Raw genomic sequence first — 17,266 nt, 5'->3', positions numbered from 1 at the left:
TATAAAACTTTCCATCTATTTTTGAAAAGAACAGATTGATCTCCATAAAATTATCTCTTTTTTATTATTTACCGGATAGTCATATAACTACACCTGACGGTAAGTGGAAGTGGAGTCCGAACGCGTTCAGTCAAGAAGAATGAACTGCACTAAGCCTTCGCCATACCGGCCCACAAGATGCCTCTTCACGCCTCGTTTGAAGGAACCCAGGTTATAAGAGTACTCTTTACTAATGTTTACACAGGAGTGTGTGCGTCATATTATATATATCATTTGCAATATGTATATATTTTGTATGTATCATACACAATATTTAATAAGAAAACAGATTTTTCTAGAATTTGTAATGTGCATATGGAAAAAGTAAATTGGTTCCAAACCAACACTTTCAATTAAAAGCAACTCATTTTATATACATTTATTAGTTCCCTTAATTTATTTTACTATATGTTGAAATCAAATTTCACATATTCGAATAACAGCCAATAAGCACTCTCTTACAATATTATATATGTTTAGATGAGACTAGTATCCGGAGATGATCATCCCCTTTTCCACCTGATCAGCCTTCTCCTTGCCGGTCAGCATTTCGATCAGTTTCAGTCCAAACCAGTAAGCTGTGCCGGGACCCTGGACAAGACATTTAACATGTAGGAACAGCTAATTATTTTAAAATATAATATTATGTCAATAAGACAACAGTGTACGATTTCAAATCAGTGACATTATGGATATGTAATTTTGGATCTGGGTATGAATAATATTTTATCGCTTTCAGATACGAAATTATTTAATTTTTTTATAATAATATTAAAATTACAAGGTACAATGTATCATTATTTATATACTTTTATTTGTTGTTGATATATTCAAAGAAAAAAACTTTAAACTCTGGAATAGGTCAGATCACTACCATCGAGATCGCGGAGGTTATAGACGGAAGGTTATAGATCTTACAATAACGATTCAACAACAACAACCCAAGAACGACACATAAGTAACCAGATGAAGACAAACTAAAATTGTAATCCATTAATGTTGAGTGTGATGCTTCCTCGAAATAAGAACTTGTCGACAGATCAAACTAACCAACTCTAAATAATAGCAAGATTATCAATAGTAACAGACAACGTGTACACAGCGTCCAAAGCAGAGGTTTGATCTCACAGGAGGCCCAGGGAATGCGTGTATGAGCCATCAAGAGGGCTTCCAATATCCAGCTGAGTATTTAATTATTTATACGTTATCGAGGCCACTTTGTGTTCCACCAACACTCATCCATCTACTGCCCATTCGAAAAAAAATTAATGTACATTTGCCTGCAGTTAGGCCAAGACCTAAGATCTTGAAGAGGGGGTTTTAGATCTGTTCCAATGTCCTGTGACAGTTACTCTAGTTACTTATATATTTAATTAACAACTGGCAACACTGACTCTGCTGGTGACGATGTTGCCATCCACGACCACCCTCTCGCCCTCCACGTAGGTGTAGTCCGACGTGATCTTGTCCTTGGTGGTCGGGTAGGATGTGATGCGCTTGCCCTTCGCCACCCCGTGGGCTACGAAGGCTGTGGGGGCTGAAACATATAACAAGAGACAATCAATTCCATGAAAATGAGTATGTGAGTGACATTGGGAACTGATGGTAATTAATAATCTCTTTGCTTTCTCAGAGGAACATTATAAATCATTTCCAATAAAAATTCATTAATGGCATCGTCTTCTGGATCTACGTTAAAAATGGGTGTTCCACAAGGATCAATTTTAGGTCCCTTTTTATTTCTAGTATACATAAATGATCTTCCTTTTTATGTTAAAGATATTTGTGATATAGTGTTGTTTCCTGACAATACTTCACTGATTTTTAAGGTAGACAGAAAAAAAACAGACTATGACGATGTGAACGGTGCATTATCACAGATACACGATTGTTTTACAGTAAATAATTTAGGTTTGAATGCTCAAAACACAAAAGGTTTAGTTTTTACCCTACCCAATGTTAGAAAGCAAAATTATAATATATCTTTAAATGGTGGCCGCCTTGATTTAGCCGATACTATGGTTTTTTTGGTAATAGTATTGGATTCCAAACTTCAGTGGAGTCCTCATTTATCAACCCTGACAGGAAGACTCAGCTCCGCAGCATACGCGGTTAGAAAAGTTAGACAACTAACTGATATTGATACCGCTCGTCTAGTATATTTTGGTTATTTTCACAGTATTATGTCATATGGCATATTACTTGGGGGTAATGCTGCAGATATTGAATCTGTTTTTATTTTACAAAAGAGAGCAATCCGGTCTATTTATAATCTTGGAGCTAGGGACTCTCTTCGGGATATTTTTAACAAAGTAGGAAGTATTCCTACTGTTGCATCACAATATATTTACAACAATTTTATGTATATTCACAGTGGCATTGATCACTTTGATAAAATCAGTGATAATCATTGTATGTGCACAAGAAGTAAGGGTAAGCTTAGAACGCCAAGTTTCCGACTCCGCAAAGTCAATAAATCACTCTTGGGTATCCGCTTCTATAAAAAAATTTAGACATTTTTAACTTTGCCGTTTCACAGATTCAAGTCAATCGTAAAAAGTACATTGGTAAAGAAGGCATATTTTTCGATACAAGATTATATTGATGACAAAAAAGCGTGGAGTTAATGCTTGTTGACTTCCAGGCAGGAGACATAACATACATATATAATTGTATTTAACTAACATGACTGTATTTATAGACGTTGAAAAAGAGTAACTACTGAGTTTCTTGCCGTTTCTTCACGGTAGAATCTACATTCCGAACCGGTGGTAGTTTTACTTTTCTGACTGACTAAAAATAAAGTTTCAAAAGTGCTTGTAAAAGCCTACTTGTATAAAGTATATTTTGATTTTGATTCACTTATGTTACCAGATTATTATTAAAAAATATATCGGCGAATCGGCAAGTTTGGTGGGCTGCAGCAAGTGCGTTTCGCTGTTATTAGTCGTGTGAGTAATTTAATATTTATTTTATAACTCAATTGATGAAAGTTCAAAAAGTATGGGAAAATTGTTTAAATATATTATACTTACAAGTTTAAAAAACTAAATAATAACTAAATAATAACTAAATAATTGTTTAAATATATTATACTTTTAAGTTTAAAACTAGAGATGTCCCGACTATAAATTTGCCGATTATTTAACCGATTAGTCGGTTGTACAGAGACCAACTAATCTAAGGTTTTTTTCACAAATCGAAAAAAAGTACTGAATGTATTATTTCTTATACTATTTACTGGCGCAAATTTAATGAAACTTATTAAAATATATTGTCGTTACCTAGTTTACGAAATAACATATTCATTAAAGAATAATAAAAGAAATAAAATTAAAGTAATATTATCAAAAAATAACTGGCTATCGATAGTACATAGTTTACAGTTTACATAAAAAGCAATGGTTTTTGCAATACTGTTGATAGTATCTATAGTATTAGTCATGGAGAACTATCGATACTATCGATAACACGTCAAGGTGTTATCGATAGTATCGATACTATTATTTATCGATACTATCGACAGACTATCGATAGTCTATCAATAGTGGACTATCGATATGCAACACTACTTTTGCCTTACTAAGTTTGCCTTACTAAAGAAATGAATAGAAAAATAATAAATAAAAATAAATATTTTAATGATAGTTTGTCTCTCACCAGCACATATCGCGGCGACTATCTTCCCGGACTTCTCGTGGTCTTTTAACAGAGTACCCACGACGTCCGACTTGGAGAGTCGCTCGGAGCCCTCCAGCCCACCCGGAAGTATTACCTGGAATAAAAGAATAATAATACCTTATGAAAATACTTGAAACCTGATATGTATAAAACTAATCAAGTCACATGGCTGGGCTAAAGTCTTCTCTTCTTTTGAAGAAAAGATTTACTAATATTTGCCTGATATTAGCTACGCTAATACTCTCGAAATGATTATATAAAAAAAACACCAGAAAATATAATCAATTTACCATTAAACAAGTTTAAAATTTTATTCAGACAAAAATGAACAATAACAAGAATACTTTTTGGATAAATATGCCTATCAGGTTCAAACAATCATTGTAAATCTATCCAAAACGGTGGCAGAGTTGAAATATTGATGATTCAAAACTGCTGTTGTAAAGTTACGTTCACAATTAATCACATTGACAATCATAATTTTATGATTGGTACAAGCCAGCTATAACAAAACTGGCTATGCCAATGCTTGGAGGAAACCTTTAGCCCAGAGTCCAGTAGTGGGATGTTTAAAGTCATACTTCACATTGTATAAATAAATAGAAAAAATGTCATACTCACAGCATCATACTGAGGACTTTCAGCCAGTGCATTGGCCAATGATTTGTCTGGCACAAGCGTTACTTGTCTCGAGCATAGAACAGGGGCGTCCCCGTCTAATCCAGCGAGGGTCACTGTCACCTGGAGCAAGGTTTAATTATAAGTAGCCATGAGTTGAAGTTAATAATGTCCTCTATATCTCTTTCAGCTATTACAGCCAAATGTCTATTTAATAAAAATACTATACATTAAAAAAAAATTAGTTAGTGTGGGTCATATCATTTAAGAAGAATGGTGATCACCTCAACCCCAGCGAAGATCTGCTGATGTTTAATCAATAAGAAAATTGTGAACCAATACTAAGTTAAAAAGAGGTATGGGCAACTGTGAGCCAGTGGATGTTATTAAATAAATTAAAAAATATATATAGGACAAATTAAATTTAAAGCAGTTCAGAAATATAGAAGCTACCAAGAAGATAAAGGTAGAAACTCAGTTGTTGCTCTTTTCCAATCAATCATAAACAAATCCTTTATAAAAATCAACTATCTTTTTATATATTGATAATTAAAATCTATTAAAATGGAAGTAGGAAAAAAGATAAACAAACCTAAGATTTACGTATTTCATGCGATCTGCTAATAACTCAGCTATATTGTGCACTACTAAGAGTTTATGATTAATATATCTTTATTTATAATACAACACTATTACACTAACCTACTTATTTCCACTTTAAATTTTACTTCCGAAATACTAACAACAATTATACAATAGATGACTTACACCGCCCCTTCTCAGCATATCAACAGTAATGACCGTCTCCATTTCTTCAGCACCTTGAGACAATATCATTAGTGCCGTTTTTGACATAGTTGATGATGAGAGTGACCTGCATAACATACATAAGATATTAGTAATATCTATATATCTAGTTGACGCCTGCGACTTTGCCTACGTTTTAAGGATTCGGCTTAATAGTGTGGTCGTTAAAGTACGACAGACCGATACTTTCGCATTGATAATATTAGAAAGAAGTATAGGTCTAAAGTAGAAAAACAGATACAATATAATAGCTCCGAAATTTGTGTAGTAAAATAAATTAGTATTTTTAATGAACTAATTTTATTCTTAACGAAAGACCGACTAAGCTTAAAGGTTATACTTAATTTCTTAGACTACGTAGGTATTTTAAATAAAAAAGTGTAAAATATATAAAGACTTACTTAGTTTGTAGCCAAATAAAATCAGCAGTATATTTAGTTGTTAAAGCTAATTGTGATATTGATTTAGGATTTTTCAAACTAAATCGTTTCAGCAGAAACACAAACATTAAAAACTGTGAAAATTGACAGTTAATGTCAAGGTCAAACAATTTTATCAAAATTTTATTGAACAAGAATTTTGATTACGTAATTTAAGAACATAACATATCAATGATTATGTATATCTACATTATTTATAAAAACAATACATTTCATAAATGTATCTATTTGAAATGATAAATATTTTTAAATATTAGAGTTTAGTCTATATATTTGGATAAATTTTTAACATAAGTATTATTTTTTTATATGGTAATCGTAAAACCAATGACAAACACGACAGATGTTCGTTGACGGAAACTCTATTATATCTATGGCCAGCTTCCTTTCTTTTGCTCGCTAACGTCAAGCGAACAAAAAAATATTCTTTTTTTGTTTTATTACTTTTACGAATAAACTTGACCTTTATAAATGAATCATGTAATTTCTTAACTCCGCTAACATTTGGTTTTTTCCTATAATTTTTAGTGATTGTTTTAAGTTATTAATAAGTGTAAAAAACATTGTTAGGTTAGGAACTAGACGTTATAAAAAACCTATAATTCTCATTTATGTCATTTAAAATATAATAAAGTAAATATGGATTTCGTAAAACGAGAAGATAACAATATATTCGACGAAGAAACTTACAAAATGTACTTGGAAACTGTAAGTAATAAAAAACTTTTCAAAACTTGTTGAAGATTTAAAACTTTTTAGTACTTCGTTAATGATAGTGGCTTAATTTATCGTTAACCTAATATATATAAAATTAAATAATGATATTTGTGTTTACGGTCTCTAAATTTAAAAAATAATAAGTAATATAAAAAAAAATTATCGGATTTTTATCTTAACAGGATAAAATGTTTTAGAAGTCAACTTGGAAACAAATTAACTTGTAATTATTAATTTCACACTTTTGAAAGCGGATTTCCTTTTTGAACTAGTTACCTTACCCTTATGTTTATTTCATTAAAGTATTGTTTTATTTCAGTTGCAGAAATCCCATATGATAGACACACCAGACTACCAACATACTGCAATATCTATGGAACAGCTCCACCAAGCGATGCAGTCATCCCTCAACTCCAGCTCACTGGTTCACAACTTTCAACTACCATTATCACCAAGACAAATGTCCACTCTCATGCTTAAAACCAACCACATCACTCGATCACTAAACTTCAACGAACTGCCGTCCCATTTACCAAAAAATCTGACGATGGAAATGGAGCTGATATCTCTACCAAACGATTTACCTCATAATCTGCGGCATGATGATATGTTAACTCAAAATCTGTCTCGAAATCTTGATATAACACTAGCACGGACGTTGAATAATGAATTGGAACTGCAGAACACTCTATCGCACGTTCAAAGCTTACAAGAACATGAGTTAACAAGAAATATTGGTGCAGAGTTAAACCATAGTTTAAGTAGAGTCAATGACTTATCACAGAATATAGGCCGTGATATTCCTCATGAGCTAGGGAATGAAATTGATTTATCACACTTGAGTCGGCAAAATTTAGAGCCTGATGTTATATTAAGTCAAGAAGATTCTAGAAGAAGTCACTCGGTCCAAGCTGCCGTTGATAGTCATTTATTGGAACAACAGTTGGTACATAGATTGGAACAAAACATGGCCCTCAGATTGGACCAAACTTTAGATAGACTAGATCAACCATTAAACCAGCGCGTCGACCAAACATTAGCACAGAGATTGGATCAGAGTTTACCACAAAGATTAGATCAAACGTTGGCTCAGAGGCTGGATCAAAGATTGTTTAATTCAAGCTTATTGCACGAACAAAAGTTGGAACCAAATGAACATTTGTACTCAGTTGCATGTCATATAAAATCTGAGCAAGAGGATGATGGGTATTTCTATGACAATATGAATCAAGGCATGGCCAACACTGGACTAAATGGTAAGACAAATTTATTTTTTTAAGCAAAATACTCTAGAATTAATATATTTTCTAAAATTAAACAATTTATATATGTTACATTAGTGAGACTACTCTTTTTATTGCTGAAAACAACAAGTTACATTCATTTCATAATGTTATGTTTTTGAGGATGATTTCATAATTTAATATGGTATTTCAATCCTTTATTTTTATACCTTTTATTTGACGTAAGCAATCAGAATAAACTTAATTTGGATTACTCAGTAAAAAGTTATGCATGGTCATAGATATAATATATATAAATGAATGTGTCAAATTGAGAAAAAAAAATGTTTAAAAAAAGAGCCTTACACTAATTGCATATGGTGTGTTAAATCTGATGGATAACTTTGTTAATAAACAACATATTATATCCTCTCGGATAATCGGTTGGTGCCATCTAACGGCCAACCCTAGTGTCGCGCGCGCTCATTGGTCGAATTAAATAACGTACGCATCCCCTGCTCCGCGTTACAAACTTCCGTCCCTTGTCAAGAAATCATTCAAACAAATAGCAGTAAAGAGAGAGGAAAGATGTTACGTGTAAAACATGTGTCCTTAAAGTTGCATAAATACTCAATCGTAGAATTAAAAAAAAAATCGATAAAACTTACAATATATACTAGCGTTTTTTATTTATTTTAACGTGACGAATGACGTCACGATACGCCCGGCATCGGCAGATGTGAAACAGCGAAATTGATAATTTTTGGATTCATTTATAATTAAAGAAAACAATTCATAAATTCGGTTTAAAATAAACGTATATTTCTTATGATTACAATAATATATAGCAACGTAGTTGAATTCAAAAGCGTTAAGGCGGAGAGGAGAGGGGTGACGCTCTCTGCCCATAGGAGAACGTCATGCCGTTTGCCGTCACGGCTTACGCGTAGGTATATACGTCTTAAAAGCAGCTTACAGTATTCCAACCACAGTAGGAGTCAAAACAAATAAACATATTTGACCTTGAATTGACGCGATATCATTGGTCGATATCTTAAATTGTCTATGGTACTCAATGTTGATTCGTGGAAAATTGTATTTTGATTAAACAGAAACTGGTGAATGTGTTATCATAAGACTTGTTAATCTATACGTGTTTTTCTTGAATAAAAACTGGTTAACAAATTTAAAAAAAAAATTGGATTAAAGATTATAAGTCACTTTCTTTAACAAATCGACCATCTCGGCTCTAGTGACATTGTTTAAGCCAATGACATAACACATCAACGACTGGAATTACCCACAGATAACATTTATCGTAATGGAAATAGATTTGACTAATATCATATATGTGACAATATTTATCCTCTTTCAATTTGGATAATACGTGTTTGTCTGAATACGTTTGATCTGTGCCCATTTTTAAATACTAGCTGAACCTGTGGCTTTACTCGCACGAAAATTTGTATAACTTTATTACCGTCCGTCACCTTCCATTAAGAAACCTCTTGAGAAAAATTAAACAGAATTAGCATATGCCCTTACCCGGGACTCAAACTATTTTCATAATAATTTTCATCTAAACCGGTTCAGCGGCGTGCGTGAAGGCGTTTATAATATTAGTATGAGTAGATTCGCTTTGATTGTTGAAATAGTCTTTAAAAATAGTTCCAGTTATATAACGAAGAGCCGCAATTATTTTTTTTTTCTTTCCGCGTAAATTTATCTTTACTATATGTGTGGTAGCTTCACACTCTAATGTTATCAATGAATATATTGGTTTGTTCATTTTTATCGCTTTACACACACAGTAAAGAACGTAGGGTATCTAATACCCGGACCCCCAACCCCATATGACCGTAGTCGTATGCGGGTACTAGTTTAATACAAACCTGTAACTTGACGATATTAAAGTACCTCTAAAGGCCTACTTAAATAAGTTTTACTTTGTTTAACTGGGGGTTTAATCCATGGCTTCCTCAACTACTACGTGTTGAATTATTGAATCAAAATGAATGAAAAAGTATTTATATGCTTTTATGTCATTACGCGTCAGATAACATATGTTTAAAGTCAATGTTATCATTTCTCAAGATATGCAAGGCCAAAGAAATGTATAAACAATAATTATATATGTGTACGATACTAAACACAAACTTTCTAAAAACTCGAAATCAAACTTTGGGACATCAAGATGTAGACCTTTGCTAATATTCAGACTTAAAAAATAAAAAACAAATTTTTACAACAAAAAGACTATCATGAATTGAAGAATGAATTCATTTGAATATTTGCCAGTGTTCCTGGGTTTAATGTAAGGATTATAACGATACCCAAACCATCCGAATCTGTTAAGGCGTTTAAAAGTTATGTTGGAATAAATAAACTAACACACTACTCCACAAGATGAATAAAGACAAATAAAAAACACATTGAATTGATGAGATGTCATTGGACGAGAGCTCGAAAAATGTTAACAAATGAATCAACCAATCATGTCGTGTCGATTCAAGGTCGAATTTTTTACTCCATGTCAAACATGTAGGCGGACTGGGAAATGGGCCACCTAATGGTAAGTGGTCACAACTGCCCATTGAGAGAAATATTAATCTCTCTCATCACCAATGCGACGCCAATTTTGATGTCCCTTGTGCCCGTAGTCACCCTGGTTCAGTCAGGGCCGGACCCTAAGTTTAGGGGTTCCTGGGCTTACACTACTTAGGGGCCCATCTAAGACATATCTGACTTGAATTAAATTAATTGAATGGGTTTGATTAATTTCAGGACTCAATCTGTTTAATTTAATAAAGTTATGGATTCTTTCATAGGCATTATCGTCTTTGTTTGACTTTGACTTGACATAGCTGGGGTCCCCTTGAATCTACGGGGCCCTGAGTCTACACAATTTCTTTCATTATTTAGTTTTCAGCTTGATTTGTGTTCATTTATTTTTATCTTTCATTATAAGAACTTTTGGTATATTTTTAGGTCTTTTTATTGTGTAATTTTTTTTCTATGTGTGATATCCTTTTTATTTTATTCGAGATTCGCATTGTGTTAAAAGTCCGAGTCTACGCCTTTACATAATTTGAGCGTATAAATAAAAAATAAATTAAAAAAATTGTTTCGTTTTTCAGGTGAAATTCCCCAACAAGCGGACCACAGTCAGCCGAGTTCGAACCTCCATCACGATCAAATATACTCCCTATATAATAACCAAATACCCATTCCGGCTTTAAATCCGATAGATCTATATTCCCGCCAGCAAAACTACGTCCAGAACTACATCACTGACGTTTCCCGGGAAAATCCCCAAAACCTAGTCGTCCATAGACAATTTGACAATTCCAGTCCGTACACGGAGGAGTTTAAAAAGTTGCGCCAAGATGGCGAAGGCGGGAAAAAAGATTCGAAAATCGAAGAGCCGAAGGAAAATCTAAAACCGACCGATCAGAATAAAATGTATTACGAATATTCGAATGATTATATGGTTGCTGAAAAAAATGAAAACGATCCGAGTTCGAATAATAAAATACCGGACGAGTTGTCAATGAGTATAAAAGGTGAATATGTTTGTTACAAATGCAACGAAGTCTTTCCATCGAAACGCTTGTTGAAACAACACGCAAAAACGTGCGAGAACGGCGAAAATAGCGAATTAGAAAAGTTAGGTAAATTTAGTTGTAGCCAGTGTGCTTATAGATGTCAGTCGCCGGCGATATTGAAGATACACGAACGTACGCACACCGGCGAGAAACCCTACGCATGTACGTTCTGTGATTACAAATCCGGTCAGAAGAACAACGTCGCAAAACACATCCTTGTCCATATGAAACAGAAACCTTTCGGTTGTCAATACTGTGACTATCGTTGTGCACAGAAGAACAATTTAGTGGTCCACGAAAGGACTCACACCGGCTACAAACCGTTTGCATGTCCATTCTGTGATTACAGAACAGTTCAGAAACCCAACTTAGTTAAACATATGTATTTACACACAGATCAGAAGCCGTTCAGCTGTGATATGTGTAATTACAGATGTGTGCAGAAAACGAACCTCACGAAACATAAACAGAGACATTTGAACGAGAAGGATGGTGATAAAGTTGATACCAAAGTTCCGATCAAGCCTTATAAGCCAAGACAGAAGTCGGTCAAGTGTCCGCACTGTTCATACAGATGTGTTCAAAAATCAAGTTTGGAAAAACATTTGCAATTCAAACATAATGATTTAAATAGTGATATCGTTGATAGTGACTGTGGTTTGAATTTAATGAAGTCTAATACATGTGATAGTATACAGAACTTGAGTGTTAAGAAGGCTGACTACGAACTGCCGCAAGATAAAGTGTTGGAACCTTTACCATTGCAGTCGTAGCATAGCTTTTAGTGTAAATATTTTTTGAATTAGTGTGACTGAAGTTAATTGTGAGTTAACGGTTTCCATATGTTTGTATGGAATGGTGCAAATGTTTTATTTTTGCTACGTAGCTAGGTGAATTACAAAGGGATTGTGTGATTTATATGCGGTGTACTTATAATGTTAATGCTCTCTTATCTGTGTTTTTATTGGGTGTATTATATTTAGTCAATTTATTTTTTTTAATTACACAATATATTATGGTAAGGTTATTACAGATTTGTAAAATTTAATACCATTTGTGTCTATGATATTGGCATAGACAATTTTTTTTTTTATTTGAATGTCAAATGGTTTGTAGACTGTGACAATATTAATTCAAGCTTATGTACTTTTAATGTCCTGGAATTGAAATTTTTTATAAGCTAGTCAATTGTCAAGTTTTTTTTTTAATCTAGCTTGGATTAACATGTAATTTTTTTTTACAATAAACTGTGCTCAAGATTGCTTTCCAATAAAATAAGGTTATTGTTCGTAGAGATTGATGTGGCATTCTGTAAAGCTAATGTGTTAATTCTTTTTTTTTAATTTTCACATACTGATTTTGCCCGTTAATAATCTTCATATATTATAACAAAATATTCTGTATCCATGTAGAGCCTACATAGATACAGAATATTGCCTACCTTGTAGGCTCATAAAAGCACTCTTGAAGGTCATATTTTAGTGTTGCATTTAGCGTAAAGCTACCACCAATTTAAAAGCAGATTGCACTGAAACCAGCAAGAAACACAGTAGTTACTCTTTTCCATCATTTTAATTTCAAGTTACATTGATGAAGTACAATTAAATTTACAAATATCCTTTCTGGAAATCAAGGAATAATAATTATTGTTTATTAAAGACGTTTAACTATGATACTAATAGTAATTTGTAAATTATACCTTAAAAACTGTTTGTTTTTGGGGGTACAAAGTGACCGCATAGACCTCTAGTAAGGGTTAAAAAAGACTTGAGCACATTATCACAACTACTTTTATGAGTGTTGAATTTTTTTGAAAATAGTTGTCTGGTTGTGGCTTTGGTGCGGTACACAGGTGTGACTTAGCTTTACAGTAATGTTACTTGTTGGTCTTACAGGTCTTACAGTGTGGATCTATAACCACAGTTATTGTCTATTAAGTAGATTTTTTCGATGTAATAAACAATTCAGTGACTATGGAGTTTTAGGTAAGGAAAAGCTCCTCATATGGTTCTTCACCCGAACTAGTGTACCGAAATGTATGAAATTATAATAAGACTACTACTGTACGTGTAGAGTATCTTAAAGTAGCATTTATTGATTGGCTTGATTCACAGAAGAATATGAAAGTAGCGCCTCTTTAAGGTGGATGATTAAGTTTGTATGTCAAGTACGCTCCTTCTAAATTTTCATACATATTGGTTAACACTATAAATGCAAAGATAATCATCCTTACCTCTAATCTCCATAGTTTAAAGCAAAGCCGAGTTCGAAATTGCTTCGAAAATTGTTGAATGTACTTGTAAGTTTTTTATTTTCTGATTTTCTGATGCATTTTTTTAAATTATGTAATACAATATTTAAGATATTGTAATAGTTTTATACTGAGATTTTGAATTTATTCTAAAAAATTATAATTTTCAATAACATCGCGTGAAGTGTAAAGTAGTAAAGAAAATGATTCCGTGTAGTAAAATGCTTGTTTGTAATAAAGAAAGCGAGACCTATAATTTAATTTATAAAAAAGCATTCTCATTTATTTCATATAAATATATTAGTTACATATTTGGATTTGATTCCGAGGTTAGGAGCACAAGTTTTATATTATCATACAAGAAATCAATCATAATTTATTAATAGAAGACTATTTAACACTATCTTGTTCATTAGTTTTATTTCAATGGTTAACATTTATAAAAGAGGAATTGAAACGTTTATTTACAGTATTTTTTCTTAGTTGTGACTTTATTTGTGCCGAAAATATAATTATAAAATACCGCGAAAAAAGATATACAGACAAGTTTGACAGTTTCTTGATTTGTGATGTAACAGATTATACGACAAAAAAACTTTGTAAAACTATAAATTAGTAATGATAGACTTTTATGGTATAATTTTAAATTTTGATTGAAGACTAAGGAGATAATGTTATGTAAAATATATTTTTTTTTACTTAATACGGTTCCATGTTGTATGGAGCGTGTGTCGTCATAATATAGAGACCATTCCACGAAACGAACTCCCAAAGGAAATAGCTCTTGTGCACTCATTGGTGATGTGTGTGACTTTCATTAGTCAAAACATTTTCTACATGCGGGATTGGTCTCGCCTGTCCAGCCGCACGCATCGACCAATAAGTTGCGAGTATTTTTTTTTTCGTAGGAATTCGGCTCGTGGAATGGTCTACTAATGCCTATAGGCTGTGATGGTATTTCCATAATAAATTAGCGTTACCAAGAGATTTTAATGTACCTAATGTTTTGACATCACATTTTTTTCTAATTGTAAGTTTTATTTTAAGATTTCTAGTGATATTTTTAATGTTAATCTTTTCTATGTTCTTTTTTATAATTAAACGCCGCTTACCAAAGTGAAATAAAGTGTTTGTTTAATATTATCTGCTTGTTAATGCCCTTGATAACTACCAGTGGCGAAGATTGGAAGTTTAAAGATGGTTGGCAAACGAAACAATTGTTTTTCAAATGAGTACAGAATTTATTCTACGCGTTTTCATTTCATTTATCTTATGACGAATAATGTTGGTATTTGTTGAGATTATAGACTTCGGCACCGATTTACCTGTTACCATCATCGTTTGCTCACATTATTTTTGATAATACGCTGCTAGATGGCGCTGATGCTCATTTTATTCCGTTCAACCGAGATTATCAGTTAGATTTTGTTAGTAATGCCGAACTAATCTGTTACGCTTTTCGATATTATTTATACGAATACGAGTTATTGGAGATGAATTTACTTTATAAATATTAACAAGCTTTCTGATACGTTATGAATCGAAAAATATGAATAGATTTTTTTAATAACAAGACTCGTCCTAGAGGTTACATATAAGATCACAGAACCCGAGTACCTGGGTTCAAATCCCAGATCGGGCCGATGAGTGTTTTTCTGACGAAAACTCAGTACCATCCCGGTGTCAGTGGAGGAAGTTAGAAATGTGTACACTTCCGTACATTAAACACGTAGTGTCGAAAATGCCGTCCCATCGGGTTGTGGGCGTGGGGAAATAGTGCACCTGTGTTTGCGTACACATTTGTGCACAAATATGTCCTGCGTAGTTGGCTAATCTTCCTTAAGAACGACCAGATGTTGGATGGACAGAATTTAGGGATTTTGTAGGAATTGTTAAGAACTAAATGTAACAGTACAATGAATTACACATTCACGGAAGGTAAAGTAATATCTTATAAATGTCCTCAGTTGGGAAAGGGCTTACCTTCCTCTAGGAGACTTAGATCTTATTACCAGGTGGCGTGTATAAATTAACTTATATAATCAAACGCGTTAAAAATTCAGTCGAGATATGAACCAACATACTTATTTAAGAAATACGTTTGAACAAAACAATGGAATTAGTATTTTTATACGTTATGGTATTGCTTTTGAATAAGAGATGACGCCTTGAGGTTAGCAGCTTCTCAACAGTAGATGGCGTTACTGACACAAACGTTTATTTTAAACATCTCGAATAAATTAAATATATAAAAATTACCTGTTTTTCTTTTATGTCTATTTTTAATTGTGTGCAATAAAGACTAAATAAATATATAGATTAGTCTCTGTATATAAGCCTAATAATTTATACTTTTTTTTGTAATATAGTCGTACGAGTAGTGGGCCACCGATGGTCACCGCTAGACATTGGTGCCGTTAGAAAACTTTAACCATTCCTTATACAACCCATGCGCCAACGTTATGTCGCTTGTGCCTGCTGTTACACTGGCTCACCCGCATTTACAACAATTCTAATTATTGCTACTTGGCAGTACAATATATGATGAGAGTATGGTACATTGGTTCCTATCCATAAGTGCTTGTACAAAGCTATCAAGTTTTTGTCAAATATTAATAGTCTAATTAATTTAATCTCTGAAGAAAACTGATGTATGAATAAAACATCACCAGCATGAATTCACAATTCCAGAGATCCTCTATTTATACATTATAAATGACGAATATAACCTTTTTTTCATATTTTTGGCTTTTTCTTTTAGATAGATAGATGATAAAAAAGCGTGGGGTGTGCACCCTTAGACTTTCAGACAGGATATACAATATAAATTAATATATACAATATATTTAATTAATTGTAATTAATTGAAATACACACACAGGTAAAATTTTCCAATATTTACTATAAAAAAGTGTATTTGAAACGTCGGATATGAGTAACTAGGTACTGTGTTACTAAGGCTTCTCGGTTGATTCTATATTCCACCAGTAGTATTTTATTTTTGATGAATAATATATTTCGATTTGATTTAAGAAATGATGATTTAAGAAAAGACGATGTATAATTGTATAATACTGACAATGACTTTTTTAAGTGTTATAAAGTATTTTTAATTAAGAATTGACTACTAAAAGTGATTCAATTCATACAGTAATTATTTGTAACTGTGATATATTTTTTTCTTTTTATATTTAGCGAATTAAGGTAACTTTAATTATGACTGATACAGAGTTTTAAAACAAGATAAACAATAATTAAAACGCCATACTATTACAAAACAAAACATTTTCCCGCCATCCGTAACAGAAACAATTAGCGAGCTTGGAAATTCGAATTTCGAATAGATTGACGTGGCCCGAGGCGCGGTCAGGCACACGCTTCCTTCATTTAAATCAATTTGATTCGGTAACTGGCAACACTGGGGAGTTTTTAAAAAGTTTGCATATCGAGCTACGGACGCTACGGTCCGAATATACGTAGCTTTTCATTTTGTGAGCTGAATTGCAGTATGGTTTTACGAGTATGTATTAAATTTATATTTAAATTGGCATTTATATTTATAAACTTTAAAACTGTTTAATTTAAAATAAACCACTTTAATAATTGTAAATTATTTATAATAATCATTTTATTATCAGTTTTTAGAATATAGATCTTGATGTCATATTTAACGTAATAATAAATTTGTATGACACTTTTATATTAATATATTTTTTTCTACAATATGACGTCATTAATTTAGAATTTATTTGTATTCATGAACTAACCATCAGACTTTTGGAGTTTAATATTTAAAGATGTAAACAAAACTAACCTCATAAGAAAATGTAATTTAAAAAGAAATAAAAGGAACCGGGTAAAGGCATCCCATTGTGGAACTGTCAC

The 17,266-nt window shown here is 32.5% G+C and overlaps 2 protein-coding genes across 2 annotated transcripts; one reads left to right on the top strand and one right to left on the bottom strand.

Moving 5' to 3' along the window:
* Nucleotides 1-403: 403 nt before the first annotated feature.
* On the bottom strand, nt 404-5,704 carry LOC125075000 (protein dj-1beta-like). The gene is made up of 6 exons (XM_047686529.1): nt 5,547-5,704; nt 5,107-5,212; nt 4,342-4,461; nt 3,700-3,814; nt 1,434-1,576; nt 404-630 (listed from the first exon to the last, which is right to left on the bottom strand). The coding sequence occupies exons 1-6, from the start codon at nt 5,651-5,653 to the stop codon at nt 526-528; spliced, it is 696 nt and encodes a 231-aa protein (XP_047542485.1). The 5' UTR covers nt 5,654-5,704; the 3' UTR covers nt 404-525.
* A 379-nt stretch (nt 5,705-6,083) lies between these two features.
* Nucleotides 6,084-13,442, top strand: LOC125075057 (zinc finger protein 630-like). Its single transcript, XM_047686625.1, has 3 exons — nt 6,084-6,293; nt 6,622-7,558; nt 10,663-13,442. Exons 1-3 carry the CDS (start codon nt 6,225-6,227, stop codon nt 11,901-11,903), a joined length of 2,247 nt encoding a protein of 748 aa, XP_047542581.1. The 5' UTR covers nt 6,084-6,224; the 3' UTR covers nt 11,904-13,442.
* The last annotated feature ends 3,824 nt before the right edge of the window (nt 13,443-17,266 follow it).

The sequence above is a fragment of the Vanessa atalanta genome, chromosome 29, assembly GCF_905147765.1.
Source record: "Vanessa atalanta chromosome 29, ilVanAtal1.2, whole genome shotgun sequence".
NCBI classification, from domain to species: Eukaryota; Metazoa; Arthropoda; class Insecta; order Lepidoptera; family Nymphalidae; genus Vanessa; species Vanessa atalanta.
Note: the sequence above shows the minus strand (reverse complement) of the source record. Positions and strands in the feature narration are given on the sequence as shown.

What these genes read in the sequence shown, in the direction of transcription:
- LOC125075057 (XM_047686625.1), top strand. Translation starts at nt 6,225, where the DNA reads ATGGATTTCGTAAAACGAGAAGATAACAATATATTCGACGAAGAAACT. An exon ending in ACAAAATGTACTTGGAAACT is followed by an intron (nt 6,294 to 6,621) that starts GTAAGTAATAAA and finishes GTTTTATTTCAG; the next exon opens with TTGCAGAAATCCCATATGAT. An exon ending in GGCCAACACTGGACTAAATG is followed by an intron (nt 7,559 to 10,662) that starts GTAAGACAAATT and finishes TTCGTTTTTCAG; the next exon opens with GTGAAATTCCCCAACAAGCG.
- LOC125075000 (XM_047686529.1), bottom strand. Translation starts at nt 5,653, where the DNA reads ATGTTTGTGTTTCTGCTGAAACGATTTAGTTTGAAAAATCCTAAATCA. An exon ending in TTTATTTGGCTACAAACTAA is followed by an intron (nt 5,213 to 5,546) that starts GTAAGTCTTTAT and finishes TATGTTATGCAG; the next exon opens with GTCACTCTCATCATCAACTA. An exon ending in AGTCGCCGCGATATGTGCTG is followed by an intron (nt 1,577 to 3,699) that starts GTGAGAGACAAA and finishes TATATGTTTCAG; the next exon opens with CCCCCACAGCCTTCGTAGCC.